The 14,497-nt window shown below is 38.9% G+C and overlaps 1 protein-coding gene across 3 annotated transcripts in view; it reads left to right on the top strand.

Annotated features, from left to right (window-relative positions):
• The window catches only part of CTDSPL2 (CTD small phosphatase like 2), a 109,037-nt gene that overhangs the window by 71,606 nt on the left and 22,934 nt on the right, over positions 1 to 14,497 (top strand). For all 3 annotated transcript variants that reach the window (XM_008016786.3, XM_008016784.3, XM_073012128.1), the window contains 4 exons: positions 1,494 to 1,709; positions 7,219 to 7,297; positions 7,859 to 7,970; positions 11,204 to 11,290. In XM_008016786.3, coding sequence (XP_008014977.1) covers positions 1,494 to 1,709; positions 7,219 to 7,297; positions 7,859 to 7,970; positions 11,204 to 11,290 — 494 coding nt within the window. The remainder of the gene's footprint in view (positions 1 to 1,493; positions 1,710 to 7,218; positions 7,298 to 7,858; positions 7,971 to 11,203; positions 11,291 to 14,497) is intronic.

Here is a 14,497-nt window from a genome sequence, read left to right on the forward strand (position 1 = left end):
ATTTCTTGATGGATGACAGTGGTGGAATGAGGGATCAAGGATACTGAGGCTGCCAGTTTGACAGTGCGTTTAAGTGATACACCATGAAGTCTAACTAGATGAGGAGGGCTGAGAAGTGTTTGAGGGATGTGTTTGGAATTAGACTGGCCTTTATCAAGTTCGAAGATCACATATAATGGGAGTATGAGATATATAACTTGAGGGTTAGGAGGTTGTGGTAAGTGGTTAACACAGTATTAGAATTTTAGGCTTCAGAGGTGAAGTTTCTCAGTGTTAATGTCCAGGTTATAGCCATGGTAGTAACTGATATAGAACAGTATGAGTGAAGATGGTTGGAGCTGAAGAGGAAAAGAACTTTGAAGATTAGTCATTGGATGAGTCATTGACATCATCTGTAATAACAACTAGAAAAAATACTGTGTTAAATAGAGCAGTAAACTACTAGCTATGTATTAAACTTCTTTGTGATTGAGAGGATTCTGGCAGTAGATGGTAAGTGCCAGCAGTGAGGATAAGTGAAGAATTATATAGCCATGTGACATCAGTCTCAAAAGAGCAGACATTTTTTGCACATTAGTGGAAAACCAATGATTGGATAGTAGCAATGGAGGTAAATGAATTCTGATTCATTTCATATATTGGGTATGGGAGAATAAAGAACATTGAGGGAAGGGTATCAGGAAAACCTTTTAGGAAAGAGGTTAAACTTAAAGCAACAAGGGAGAAGGAATGTTCTGTAAGGAAGTTGAGAATATTGGAGATTAATTTTTTTTGTTATTTTTGTTTAAAGTGACATTTGGAAGATTCCAGAAGGAAATGGAAAGACTTGGGATTATTTTTTTTTTCTTTTTTAATTGAGACAGGGTCTTACTCTGTCACCCAGGCTGGAGTGCAATAGTACGATCACAGTTCACTGCAGCCTTGACCTCCTGCTGGGCCCAAGTGATCCTCTCACTTCAGCCTCCTGAGTAACTGCTATCACAGATATGCACCACCACACCCAGCTAGTTTTTATATTCTTTGTAGAGACAGCCATGTTGCCCGGGCTGGTTTCGAACTCCTGAGCTCAAGCAATCTGCTTGCCTCAGCCTCCCAAAGTGCTGGGATTACGGGCGTGAGTCACCATACCTAGCCCAGTCTTTGTTATTGAGATGGAGGTTTGGCTGAGAAATTATTCTTATATCTTTTAATTAAAAGGTTCTCATGATTAGGGGAACAGTTAGCTAATTTTTTGATACCTCTGGTTGAAAAATTACAATTGCACCCATGACTAGGATGCAAAAACTTTGCTCACAAATGTTACTCTAGCCTGTAAGTCTTTGTTCTTCATTGTTTGAAATAGCTAGCAAAGATTCTCTAAAAAACAAAATCCTCGGCTTTGTTCCTGCAGGAATGATCAGTCTAAGTAAATATATTGTACATTGATGTTGTGTTTAGTTTTTCTAAATAGTTGCATTTTTAAATGGTGATAGTACACTGAATCATGATTTCAGGAACATCAGGATCAGATTCTCCAGGACAGGCTGTGGAAGCTGAAGAAATAGTAAAACAACTTGATATGGAACAGGTGGATGAGATCACTACCAGTACTACTACATCAACTAATGGAGCAGCTTACTCAAATCAAGCAGTTCAAGTGAGACCATCAATAAACAATGGTTTAGAAGAAGCAGAAGAAACAGTTAATCGTGATATCCCACCCCTTACAGGTGAAGAAAATTTCTTTTCTTATACATCTTCATGAGTAGTTGATAAAAAATATAGTATTTCAAATTTTTTCTTAAATGAGCAGATTATATGCATAGATTTTTCTTCCTGGAAGTTCAGAAAAAATTAAAATTGGAAACAAAACTTTGTCCCAAAAATCCAAAGTCATTTTGAAATTGAAAAATTTTTAAAGATTTTGACTAGGTATTAGTCATTTTACAGTTTAATTATTACCACTAATCTTACTGCTTGGAGAAATTTAATACAACTAACAAAATATATGCTCATGTTTATGAACATCCTTATTATTATTGCACAAGTCTTAGACCCTTATGTCTGAGGTCACTACCTAGGGGCAGTCTCAGATTTGTTTGATTACGTCGATGACATCCCCCCAGAAAGTGCTTCTGTTCCTAGATCTCCCCATATACCTAACTTTGCAGCCTGACTTGGAACCTTATAAAGGCCAAACATAATTATTGGGTTTCGGAGCCAGTTGTCCCTGAAATGCGGAAACACATGGATCAGGAATTTATTACCTCTGAGTACTGTGGTGGATAGACAAGGTACAAGATGGAATTGTGTTCCACCATTCTTAAAAGCAGAAATAAAACTGAAGAAGGCTATCTTCTTATTAGGGCATGGAGATTTTATCTTAAATTTGTTTTATTTGTTTGTTGTTGTTGTTTATTGTAGTACCAGGTATTTGAGAGAGCCCAGTAAATATATATTAGTTAAGAAACATAGTTTGGGGCCAGGCATGATGACTCAGGCCTGTTACCCAGCACTTCAGGAGGCCAAGGCAGGAGGATTGCTTGAGGTCAAGAGTTTGAGACCAGCCTGGGCAGAAGAGCCAGATGCTGTCTGGGGTGGAGTCTCACTCTGTTGCCCAGGCTGGACAGTGCAGTGGCATGATCTCAGCTCACTGTAACCTCGGCCTCCTGGTTGAAGCAATTTGCCTGCCTCAGCGTCCTGAATAGCTGGGAATACAGGCGTGTGCCACCACGCCTAGCTAATTTTTTTTTTTAACTTTTAGTAGAGACGGGGTTTCATCATGTTGACCAGGGGGTCTCGAACTCCTGACTTCAAATGATCCGCCCACCTCAGCCTTCCAAAGTACTGGGGTTACAAGTGTGAGCCACTGTGCCTGGCACAAAAAAAAAAAAAAAAAAAAATTTAATTAGCTGGGGATGGTGGCGTGTGCCTGTAGTCTTAGTGACTCTGGAGGCTGAAGTGGAAGGATTGCTTGAGCCCAGGAGTTCCAGACTGCTGTGAGCTATGATTGAGCCACTGCAATCCAGCCTAGGCAGCAGAGCAAGATCCAGTCTTGAGAAAGAAGAAAGAAAAAAAGCAGCATAGTTTGGTTTAAGGAAATAGAATATACAGATGGTTCCTGAGTTACAGTGGTTCAGCTTCCAATTCTTTTACTTTACAGTCGGTTTATTAGGGTGTTAAATGCATTTTGACCTATGACGTTTGTGACTTATGATGGGATTATTGGGATGTAGCCCCAACATAAGTCTAGGAGCATCTGTACTTCTCTCAGCTATAAAAAGGAAACTTTTAAAAAAGTAATTGACACAGCAGAAAACATTTAAAGAAAATATGATACAATTATGAAACTTCTATATAATGCAATCCAGTAATACCAACATGAAGAGACAAGCAGCAAAATAGGAAAGGTTTATTTTAAAGTCATCAAGTAAAAGATTTATATGTATAATGTTAAATTTAGAATTTAAAAATAATACAGAATCTAACAAGCAAATCAATACAATTACATTCATTCTTTTGTGGGTACTATTTGCAATTTAACCCACCTTTAACCCATCATTTTATGCTTATTACTTTACCCAGTGGTATAAGACTAATGAAGTAAAGTATAGACTAAAGTTCAGGGCTTTGGCTTCCTGTTTGATGTTTGTTCTGTATTTTCATGCTGCTGTGTAAGCCTTTGTATTTCTTTTTTCTGACAACTATGAGGATGGAGAAAGGATTTCTGTAACCTTAGTGGTTTCTAGAAGGGAAAATTAAGATATACTGTAGTTGTCACAGTCATTCATTTACTCCCCCAACATTTATGAGCGCCTATTTTTTTGTGATGGGAACTGTTGATGAATTGACTCCTGAGGAGTTTGTGATCTAATTGAAAAGCCAAATATAGAGAAACATCACTATACAGTATGGTGAGTGCTGCTACAAAGAAGTGAGCTAAATGACATGGTATGTTACATTGCAGTTACTCTGATTGGGATGGTCATGAGAATATAGATAGAGGCATTTAGTATGAGTGACAAAGTATTCGTTTCCTTAACTTTAAGAACATAGCCAAAGAGAACAAGAAGGTTGGAAGCTGGCAGCTGTGTTACTTTGGACAACTTATTTAAGCTCTTGAGACAGTTTCAAAAACAGTTTTCTTAGCTTTAACATGGTTTTTGTAATACAAAGTTTTGCAGGCTAAATGAGATAAAATATGCAAAATGCTTAGCATATAAACACCTAACAAATATCCTTGGCTGGGTGTCATGGCTCATGCCTATAATCACAGCACTTTGGGAGGCCGAGGTGGGCAGATCACTTGAGCACAGGAGTTCGAGACTAGCGTGGGCAATATGGCAAAACCCTGTCTCTACAAAAACAAACAAACAAAAAATTAGCTGGGCTTCATGGCTCACACACCTATAGTCCTAGCTACTTGAAGGACTGAGGTGGGAGGATTGCTTGAGCCTGTGAGGTCAAGGCTGCAGTGAGCTGTGTTCATGCCACTGCACTCCAGCCTAGGCAACAAAGTGAGACCTGTCTCAAAAAATAATAGTAAAACAAATAAAAATACTCTTTCATTCATCCGAGATTAATAGGAACTTGAAACAGTAAAGTTGTTGGAAGATATATTTTCTTGTGCTAATGAATTATTGGAAGCATAATGTCAGAGATGAACAAAAATTCTGCTTTACATCTGATGTCATCCATTGAACATACACACCACATTGACTCTGTCTCAAAAGATGTTAACACATGATAATTGCACAAAAGATTAATTTTTGTCTTGAAAGACTTACCATTTCATTTCTATAGAAAGATTATAGAAATTTGTATTGGGTTCCACTTTAAATTTTTATATCTGAGACATTACCTATTTGGCTTATAAGTTACCCTTGTCTTCTTACATTTAAGTTATAGTTATTGTCTTGGAAAATTCCCAGCATGAATTTTTTTTTTTTTTTTTTGGAGACAGAGTCTTACCCTGTCGCCCAGGCTGCAGTGTAGTGGAGCAGTCTCGGCTGACTCCAAGCTCCGCCTCCCGGGGGTCACGCCATTCTCTTGCCTCAGCCTCCCGAGTAGCTGGGATTACAGGCGCCCGCCACCACGCCTGGCTAATTTTTTGTGTTTTTAGTAGAGACAGGGTTTCACTGTGTTAGCCAGGATGGTCTCAACCTCCTGACCTCGTGATCCGCCCACCTTGGCCTCCCAAAGTGCTGGGATTACAGGCGTGAGCCACCACGCCCAACCAGAAAATTCCCAGCATAATTTCTAAAGCTCTGTCAAAAACTCTGTCAAAAGATAGGCTCTTAGCTCAAACTGGGAATGAACGGTGGCATGCAATATAGAATTACTTCTTGATCATTTTAAGTTGTTTATAAATTAGAAGTAAAATAATAAGTCTCCTAAGCAGTGATTTTGATTAGATACAGTGGCTCACCAGCACTTTAGGAGGCCAAGGAAGGAGGATCTCTTGAGCCCAGGAGTTCAAGACCAGCCTGGGCAGCATAATGAGACATTTTCTTGTCTCCACAAAAAAATTTTAAAAATTATCCAGGTGTGGTGGTACACCTATAGTCCCACCTATATGGGAGGCTGAGGCAGGAGGATCGCTGGATCCCACGTCAAGGCCACAGTGTTTGCTCCACTGCACTCCAGCCTGGGCAACAGAGCAGGACACTGTCTCAAAAAAAAGATTAAAAGAACGATTTCTGGCTGGTGGAGCCCAGATCGTGCCACTGCACTCCAACCTGGGCAACAGACTGAGACTCCACCTCAAAACAAAAAACGAGAAAATAACAAAATGTCTGCATAAAGTAGCATTTCTTAATTAATTAATTAATTAATTAATTTTTTTTTTTTTTTTTTTTTGAGATGGAGTTTTGCTCTTGTTGTCCAGGCTCCAATGCAATGACACAATCTCAGCTCACTGCAACCTCCGCCTCCCAGGTGCAAGCGATTCTCCTGCATCAGCCTCCTGAATAGCTGGGATTACAGGCATGTGCCACCACACTCAGCTAATTTTGTATTTTTATAGAGATGGAGTTTCTCCATGTTTGTCAAGCTGATCTCGAACTCCTGACCTCAGGTGATCCACCTGCCTTGGCCTCCCAAAGTGCTGGGATTACAGGCACCCGCCACCACACCTGGCCACATTTCTTAATTTTTTAAGATCATAGTCTTGGCCGGGTGCAGTGGCTCACACACCTAATTCCAGCACTTTGGGAGGCTGAGGCGGGCAGATCATAAGGTGGGTGGATTATGAGGTCAGGAGATCCAGACCATCTTGGCTAACATGGTGAAACCCTGTCTCTACTAAAAATACAAAAAATTAGCTGGGTGTGGTGGCATGTGCCTGTGGTCCCAGCTACTCGGGAGGCGGGGCTTGCAGTGAGCAGAGATCAGGCCACTGCACTCCAGCCTAGGAGGCAGAGCGAGACTCCATCTCAAAAAAAAAAAAAAAAAGATCATAGTCTTGAGATTCCTAGGAACATACAATTTTTTTTAATAAGTCTTCAAAGGGTTCATAAACTTTTTAAAGATTGTTCACAGGCCGGATGCGGTGGCTCACGCCTATAATTCCAACACTTTGGGAGATCGAGGTGCACGAATCACCTGAGGTTGGGTGTTTGAGACCAGCCTGACCAACATGGAGAAACCCCGTCTCTACTAAAATCAACCAGGCATGGTGGCACACGTCTGTAACCCCAGCTGTTCACGAGGCTGAGGCAGGAGAATCGCTTGAACCCGTGGGGTGGAGGTTGCAGTGAGTTGAGGTTGTGCCATTGCACTCTAGCCTGGGCGACAGATCGAGACTCCATCTCAAAAATAAAAACTACATTTGGGTCTGTTCTCAGTGTACATTTACTGACTGTGTGTATGTACAAGGCATTTTATGCACTATTACCCCTATAAGAGCACCATGAAATTTTTTAGTGATTACATGTAAACACCATGGATTTTTTGGTGTACATTTTTGTAGTAATAAGTAGTAGATTTTTTCTTAGCTCATAAACATCTTAATTCTAGCCATGATCTGGTTTTCCTTTTTTTCTATAGTGGTCATTTTCCCCTTTAGATCTAAAGTTAGATCTATATGTTAATAAGTTGACTTTTAGGTGTTGTGTACAAATTATTTCTGTCTTTAAAATACACAAGGCTTTAGGAAGATCTTACATAGAAGCAGTAAAAATGTATATTTCATGAAGCATTAAGTAAAAGCAACATTTTGTCTTTCACTGTGTTAAATAGCACCAGTAACTCCAGATAGTGGTTACTCATCAGCCCATGCGGAGGCCACCTATGAAGAAGACTGGGAAGTATTTGACCCGTGAGTTGCTTTTTTCTCTTTCTTTCCTTTTTGGAGCATGGTGAAAGTAGGTTATATATGTGGATTGGTGGCTAAATAGTATATTGCCAAGATATGTGACCTGTAGGTATTGAAACTTTTACTGGGGCTGGGTGCAGTGGCTCATCCTAGCACTTTGAGAGTCCTAGGCAGGCAGATTGTTTGAGCCCTGGAGTTCAAGACCAGCCTGGGCAACATGGCAAAACCTCGTCTCTATAAAAAAATACAAAAACTGGCCGTACACGGTGGCATACACCTGTAGTCCCAGCTATTAGGGAGGGTGAGGTGGGAGGATCACTTGAGCCCAGGAGGCAGAGGTTACAGTGACCTGTGATAGAGTGAGATTGTCTCAAAAACAAACAAAAACAGCTGTTACTGATTTACAGATAAACTAATTTGTATATTTTCACTTTTATTAACATGTTTTCTAAGTTTCGTTTTCTGGGTTAACTGCTTTATAGATTTTTAAATGGGCTAAGCTTAGTAATGTTTTATATTTATAAAAAGTAAAATATTAAAATTTTCTTAAAATCTGATTTATAGCTATTATTTCATCAAACATGTCCCGCCACTGACAGAAGAACAACTAAATAGGAAACCTGCTCTTCCGTTGAAAACAAGAAGCACACCGGAATTCTCCCTAGTTTTAGACTTGGTAAGTATATTATCTGTAGAAGCAGAGAGAATAAAGGGGTGAAATTATTTTTTAGAATCATACCTATGTTAGCTTTCCCCTTTTTTTGTCGGGTTTGTGTTTTCCTGAAGGAAATTTGGGTCAACTGAATTAACCATATGCAAGACCATAAGCCTTTTCGTATTCTTATTTTTGCATATATGTTATACCAATGCATTATACCAATGCACTTTTTATTAATAGTCTCAAAAGCACAATTTCTTATTTGTTTTTTTTTTTTTTTTTTTTTTTTTGAGACGGAGTCTTGCTCTGTCGCCCAGGCTGGAGTGCAGTGATGTGATCTCGGCTCACTGCAAGCTCCGCCTCCCAGGTTCACGCCATTCTCCTGCCTCAGCCTCCCGAGTAGCTGGGACTACAGGTGCCTGCCACCACTCCTGGCTAATTTTTTGTTATTTTTAGTAGAGACAGGGTTTCACTGTGTTAGCCAGGATGGTCTCAACCTCCTGACCTCATGATCCACCCGCCTCGGCCTCCTAAAATGTTGGGATTACAGGTGTGAGCCACCATGCGTGGCCCCAATATGATGTCTTGATGTGATTTGAAAATTTATATTTTAGGGGCTGGGCGCAGTAGCTCATGGCCTGTAATCCTAGAACTTTGGGAGTCCGATCTTTGGGCAGAAAGCCAGGAGTTTGAGACCAGCCTGACCAACATGGTGAAACCCCTTCTCTACTAAGAATTCAAAAATTAGCTGGGTGTGGTAATACACACTTGTAATCCGAGCGACTCACGAGGCTGAGGCACAAGAATCACTAGAACCCAGGAGGCGGAGGTTGCAGTGAGCTGAGATCATGTCACTACATTCCAGCCTGGACAATAGAGCAAGATTCTGTCTCGGGGAAAAAAAGAAAAAAAGATATTTTAGGGTACCAGAAAAGCTTTGAAAACGATTATCTCCTATCGTTTGCTAATGAAATTTAATATATAGTCACATTTCCCCTCTGCATCTGATTTCTTATTAATTTTGCATTTTTAAAATCTGTTTACTTTTTTTTTTTTTTTTCTTTTTGAGACGGAGTCTCGCTCTGTAGCCCAGGCTGGAGTGCAGTGGCACAATCTCAGCTCACTGCAACCTCCACCTCCTGGGTTCACGCCATTCTCCTGCCTCAGTCTCCCGACTAGCTGTGAGTACAGGCGCCCGCCACCACGCCCAGCTAATTTTTTGTATTTTTAGTAGAGACGGGGTTTCACCGTGTCAGCCAGGATGGTCTCAACCTCCTGACCTCGTGATCCACCCTCCTCGGCCTCCCAAAGTGTTGGGATTACAGGCGTGAGCCACCGCGCCCGGCCATCTGTTTACTTTTTTTAAGGCTAGTAAAATGAAGTAGTGGGATTGGGGAAAGAATTAATTTCTTGATATTAGTAAAAAATGTATCTCATATCATATTGGAAAATATTTTATTATTAAGCATTTGTTACTGGTACCCTATAATTAGAGATGTGGTTTAGTTCTCATAGAAGATTTATTTTAGCCAGGCACCGTGTCTCCTGCCTGTAATTCCAGCACTTTGGGAGGCTCTATTCAGCCCAGGAATTTGAGACCAGCCTAGACAACATAGTGAGACCCACGTCTCTACAAGAAATGAATGAACCTGATGGTGAAAGCGTGTAGTCCCAGCTACTCAGGAGACTGAGACAGGAGGATCCCTTGAGGCCGGGAGTTTGAGGCGGCAGTGAGCTACAATTGTGCCACTGCATTGCAGCCTGGGCAACAAAGTGAGATCTCATTTCAATTTTAAAAGGAAAGACAGAAAATTTATCTAGGTCAGGCACAGTGGCTCACGCTTGTAAGCATTTTGGGAGGCCAAGGCGGGCAGATACTTGAGTCCAGGAGTTTGAGACCAGCCTGGCCAATATAGTGAAACCCCATCTCCACTAAAAATACAAAAATTAGCCGGGCGTGGTGGTGTGTGCCTCTAATCTCACCTATTTGGGAGGCTGAGGTGGGAGAATAGCTTAATCCGGGGAGGTGGAGGTTGCAGTGAGCCCAGATCGTCTGGTGTTTAGTGAAATTGTATGAAACACAATTTGTGAGATACTAAAACATCTACTTAAAGTAAGATGCTTTATAAAAAGTTGGAGGATGAAGAGTTACATGAACAGAATATATATTTTTAATAATTAGATTCTACACTTACATTTGCTAATTGTAAACAAGTAACATGCATGTGGGTTTAACTGAAAGTTGGCAACTACAGAACTCAGAGCCTTGCTTCTCAAACTTGAGCATGTGTCAAAATCATCTGAAGGGCTTCTAAAAACAGACATTGTTGCCAGGCACGGTGGCTCACTCCTGTAATCCCAGCACTTTGGGAGGCCGAGGAATGTTCCTGAGGTCAGGAGTTTGAGACCAGCTTGACCAACATAGTGAAACCCTGTCTCTACTAAAAATATAAGAGTTAGCCAGGCATGATTCCTGGCACCTGTAATCCCTGCTACTCAGGAGGCTGAGGCAGGAGAATCATTTGAACCCAGTAGGAGGACGTTACAGTGAGCTGAGATAGCTCCACTGCACTCTAGTCTGGGCAACAGAGGGAGACTCTGCCTCAAAAAGAAAAACAAAACAAAACAGAGATTGCTGAGACCCGTCCCCTCCCCTGAGTTTCTGATCATCAGAAGTGAGGTTAACATTTGCGTTTCTAACTAGTTCTCAGATGATGTTTATTCTGCTTGCTGGCCCAGGAGCTACACCTGAGAACTAGTGACTTTACAAACTCTTATCCCAAATTGCTGTGCCATATATAGTAATATATTATAAATGTAAAATTCCACATATGAGTGGGCGCTTTAGGTTTTTGGTGATTAAGAATACGTAAAATTGGCCGGGCGCGGTGGCTCAAGCCTGTAATCCCAGCACTTTGGGAGGCCGAGACGGGTGGATCACAAGGTCAGGAGATCGAGACCATCCTGGCTAACCCGGTGAAACCCCGTCTCTACTAAAAAATACAAAAAACTAGCCGGGCGCGGTGGCGAGCGCCTGTAGTCCCAGCTACTCGGGAGGCTGAGGCAGGAGAATGGCGTGAACCCGGGAGGCGGAGCTTGCAGTCAGTGAGCTGAGATCCGGCCACTGCACTCCAGCCTGGGCGACAGAGCGAGACTCCGCCTCAAAAAAAAAAAAAAAAGAATACGTAAAATTATCCTTTGAAGTTTCTTTTACTATCTTGTTTCATTCAATATGTGTTTTTTATTTTAAGGATGAAACACTAGTGCACTGTAGTCTAAATGAGCTAGAAGATGCAGCACTTACTTTTCCAGTCCTTTTCCAAGATGTCATTTATCAGGTAATTAAAAGTTTTTTGATGATTTTTGGCCTGATAACATTCTGATAAAAAAAATCTTTTGTATTTTTTTGTGTATGTGACATTAAATGTGTTTTCCTGTAGATGTATAATGGATTTCATCAACATTTTAATGATTTATTAACAAAATTAGCATCATGCTAGATATCACATAAAAGAACATTAATTTGTTACTCAAAAAATGCTAACTTTCTTACCTTGAGATCTCAGCTAGTTTTGTAATGTGTTTGCCAGCAGGTGGAGGCAGGAGCACTGACATCATAGATCCTCAAGAGGAACTTGCCAGGTTAACTCCTGGTGTTTTCGTTTTTGTTTTCCAAAAATCCAATTAATACAAAGAAAACTCATTCCTTGTTGATCATTTTATTTCCTGTAGTAGTAATGTGGTCTGTGAAAATTACACTTTAGTACATCTCTTTTATAATTAATCTCAGAATTCCAGGACACTCTTCTAGTTATTGTTTTACTTAAGGCCTTTCAGTTTAAGCATTTCTGTCTCATCTGTGCTGATAGACAGGTAACAGTGCAAAATACAAATATCATTAACATTTCACTGTGGATTATGTGTGCTGGCCATAGTTTTTACTTTAAGGTTTTCCCATTATTATAAGATTGAGTTAATAATATAAGTGAATACACTTTGAAAATTGCAAAGTGCCTTTTTGTTTTGGAGGTTGTTATTTAACTAGCATTATTGGCATTATATAATAGTTGTTGAAAGATTGGGGATTGAAGTTTGTTGTCTGTCAAGAGGGAGCCAGCCTAAAGATTAACTTAGTAGAGTCACAGAGCATTTGCCATGTGGATGATGAAAAGGTGTTTAGTTGTTTATGTGCTCTTAAAGGCAGTTAGAATGTGGTTATAGTTTTCTTGGCAGATAATAGTTTATGTCTCACAGAAACCATGAAATTTAAGAGTTAAATAGAAGTTTGTGGTTCATGGCTACTTTAACCTACTTTGTCTAGTAATGAGTTGTAAGAGAATTTATTTTAGTTGTCAGTTCTAGTTTTAACCTAGGGTAGGTATTGTAGCTATGGCAATAAATATTTGAATACTGAATTCACTTTTTATGTAAGCTGATTTTAGTCCTGATATATAATCAGAGGGTAAGCAAAATATACATAAAATTAAAAGATTTAAAGATTTTTCTATTCCCTTTCAAAACTGATTATTGTTTGGTTTAAGACAAGTATTTTTCTTAAGACATTCTCTATCAAATTGGTTGTTCTTGTTTAGTGGACTTTAAGGACAGGAGTCCTTGTGGCAGATGTAAGTAGTGTAGAGATATCTTAGTTTTCTCTTTTAGGCTTGATAACCTTGTTGGGGTTTTTCTTTGTTTTTTGCTTTTGGGTTTTTTTTCATGATTGCATTTGAAAAAAAAATGGCTTTAAGGCTTTGAATTTGGAAAGGAAAGCTATTAATTGAAAAATATAGATAATGATTTTGAGATGACTTCTTAAGCTTCTAGGTTTGAAATTGAAATTTCTTACAGATGGTTTTTGGTCTATTTATGTAATTTTTAGTAGTGAGATAAGAAACAAGTAGGTAAATTTGATTCTTCCCTTTTATGAGCATTTTTCTTCAGTATGATCATAAAATTGATTTTTTTCTTACTGCTTCTACCATTTCTGCTTTAACTCTCTTTTTAAAGTTCTTATTATTTCATGTGGATCTGGATAGTTGTCTTATTTTGAATAAAAAGCTTCTAGCAGCATATATGACTAATTCAAAAACTACATATGTACTGCATCTACCTCTGGAATTCAAAGAGCTCTTTTTCTTATATATTCTGAATTACACTTGCTGAAACTGAAAAATAAATGATTTAGCCTAAATGAGAGCACAGAGCAGGTAGTTTGAACCTTATAAGCTATAGAGATGATTGCATTTTAATACGATTTAGTTACCGTATCACAGACAGAGTTTAGTTACTTTTCAGTAAATTTTTTAGGATATCCGTAGTTAATATTGCGTACATTCCCTTGGATTTCTTGTTTTGGCATAGCCATTCCGTCTTTTTAAAAAATAAATGAAGAAATCTTTGGGTTAGGGTTCCCCCAGTTTTCAGACCAGCAAGCTCCCTTTAAACAGGGAATGATGTCTTTTAAACTTTCAGTGGTGTTGTCTCCATCTACTGGCAAAGAAGAAATATACACAAGGGTCTGAGATGATCTAAGAGATTTTGGAGAAACCACATTATTAGGTAAGATGTAACTTAAATATTTAACCACTGTACTATGATGTGGCCCACTTAAAGGTAGAAATCTGTAAAGTACTGCATATACTCTTATTTTTTAAAAAAATGTATTGAGGTGAAATTTACATGACAAAATTAGCCATTTTTAAATGAATAGTTCCATAGCGTGTATCTGTATATTCTTGAATGTTAGTTTTATAGCATTTACATATATATGTATATATATTCTATATGTAAAGATCAGATTATTCATCTGAAAGCCAGATGGAGTGTCCTCTTAGGACTTACTTTACGTTTTCTTTCTGTGGTAAATTTGTTATGTTTGACCTATAACTAATTTTAATTCTACATGTTATTTCTGTTTCATTTCAAAATAATTTAAAGTAATTGTATTATATGTTTTAATAATTGTCTATATCAGGGGTTGGCAACCTTTTTCTATACAGTAAATATTTTAGGTTTTATGGTCCCTGTCATGACTGCTTTTTCTGCTATTGCAGCATGAAAGTAGCCATGGACAATACATAAATGAAAAAGCATGGCTGTGTCCCAGTACAACTTTGTGTACAAAAATCAGTAGCAGGCTGCATTTGGCCAACTGGCCATAGGTTTGCTGATTCCTGGTCTAATAATTATGAGAGTATATACAGTAAATTTACATATTCAAATTGTAAGTAATCAAATGTTCATCAAAATTCTTATAAATGTATGTAGAAAATTTAAATTAGATCCAGAGTAATCTGGTTGTGGGTCTTTAAAGTTTTTTTAAAATCAAAGTTTGAGGGAAATTTGAGGTGGCCACTACTCACTTTTAAAGATTGCCTGACTGAATGACACATACTCTTCTTCTGGTTGTTACGTAGAAATAAACTTGGTTAATGCAAGTCTTAGAATTTGTAAGCAGGTAGATTATTCTAAAGTAGTACCTTGAGGTGTAATTTGAATTTCATTTCTCTAGGGGATTTAAAAAACAAACCGAAAGATCTATCGCA

This window comes from Chlorocebus sabaeus, chromosome 26 (assembly GCF_047675955.1).
Source record: "Chlorocebus sabaeus isolate Y175 chromosome 26, mChlSab1.0.hap1, whole genome shotgun sequence".
Taxonomy (NCBI): Eukaryota; Metazoa; Chordata; class Mammalia; order Primates; family Cercopithecidae; genus Chlorocebus; species Chlorocebus sabaeus.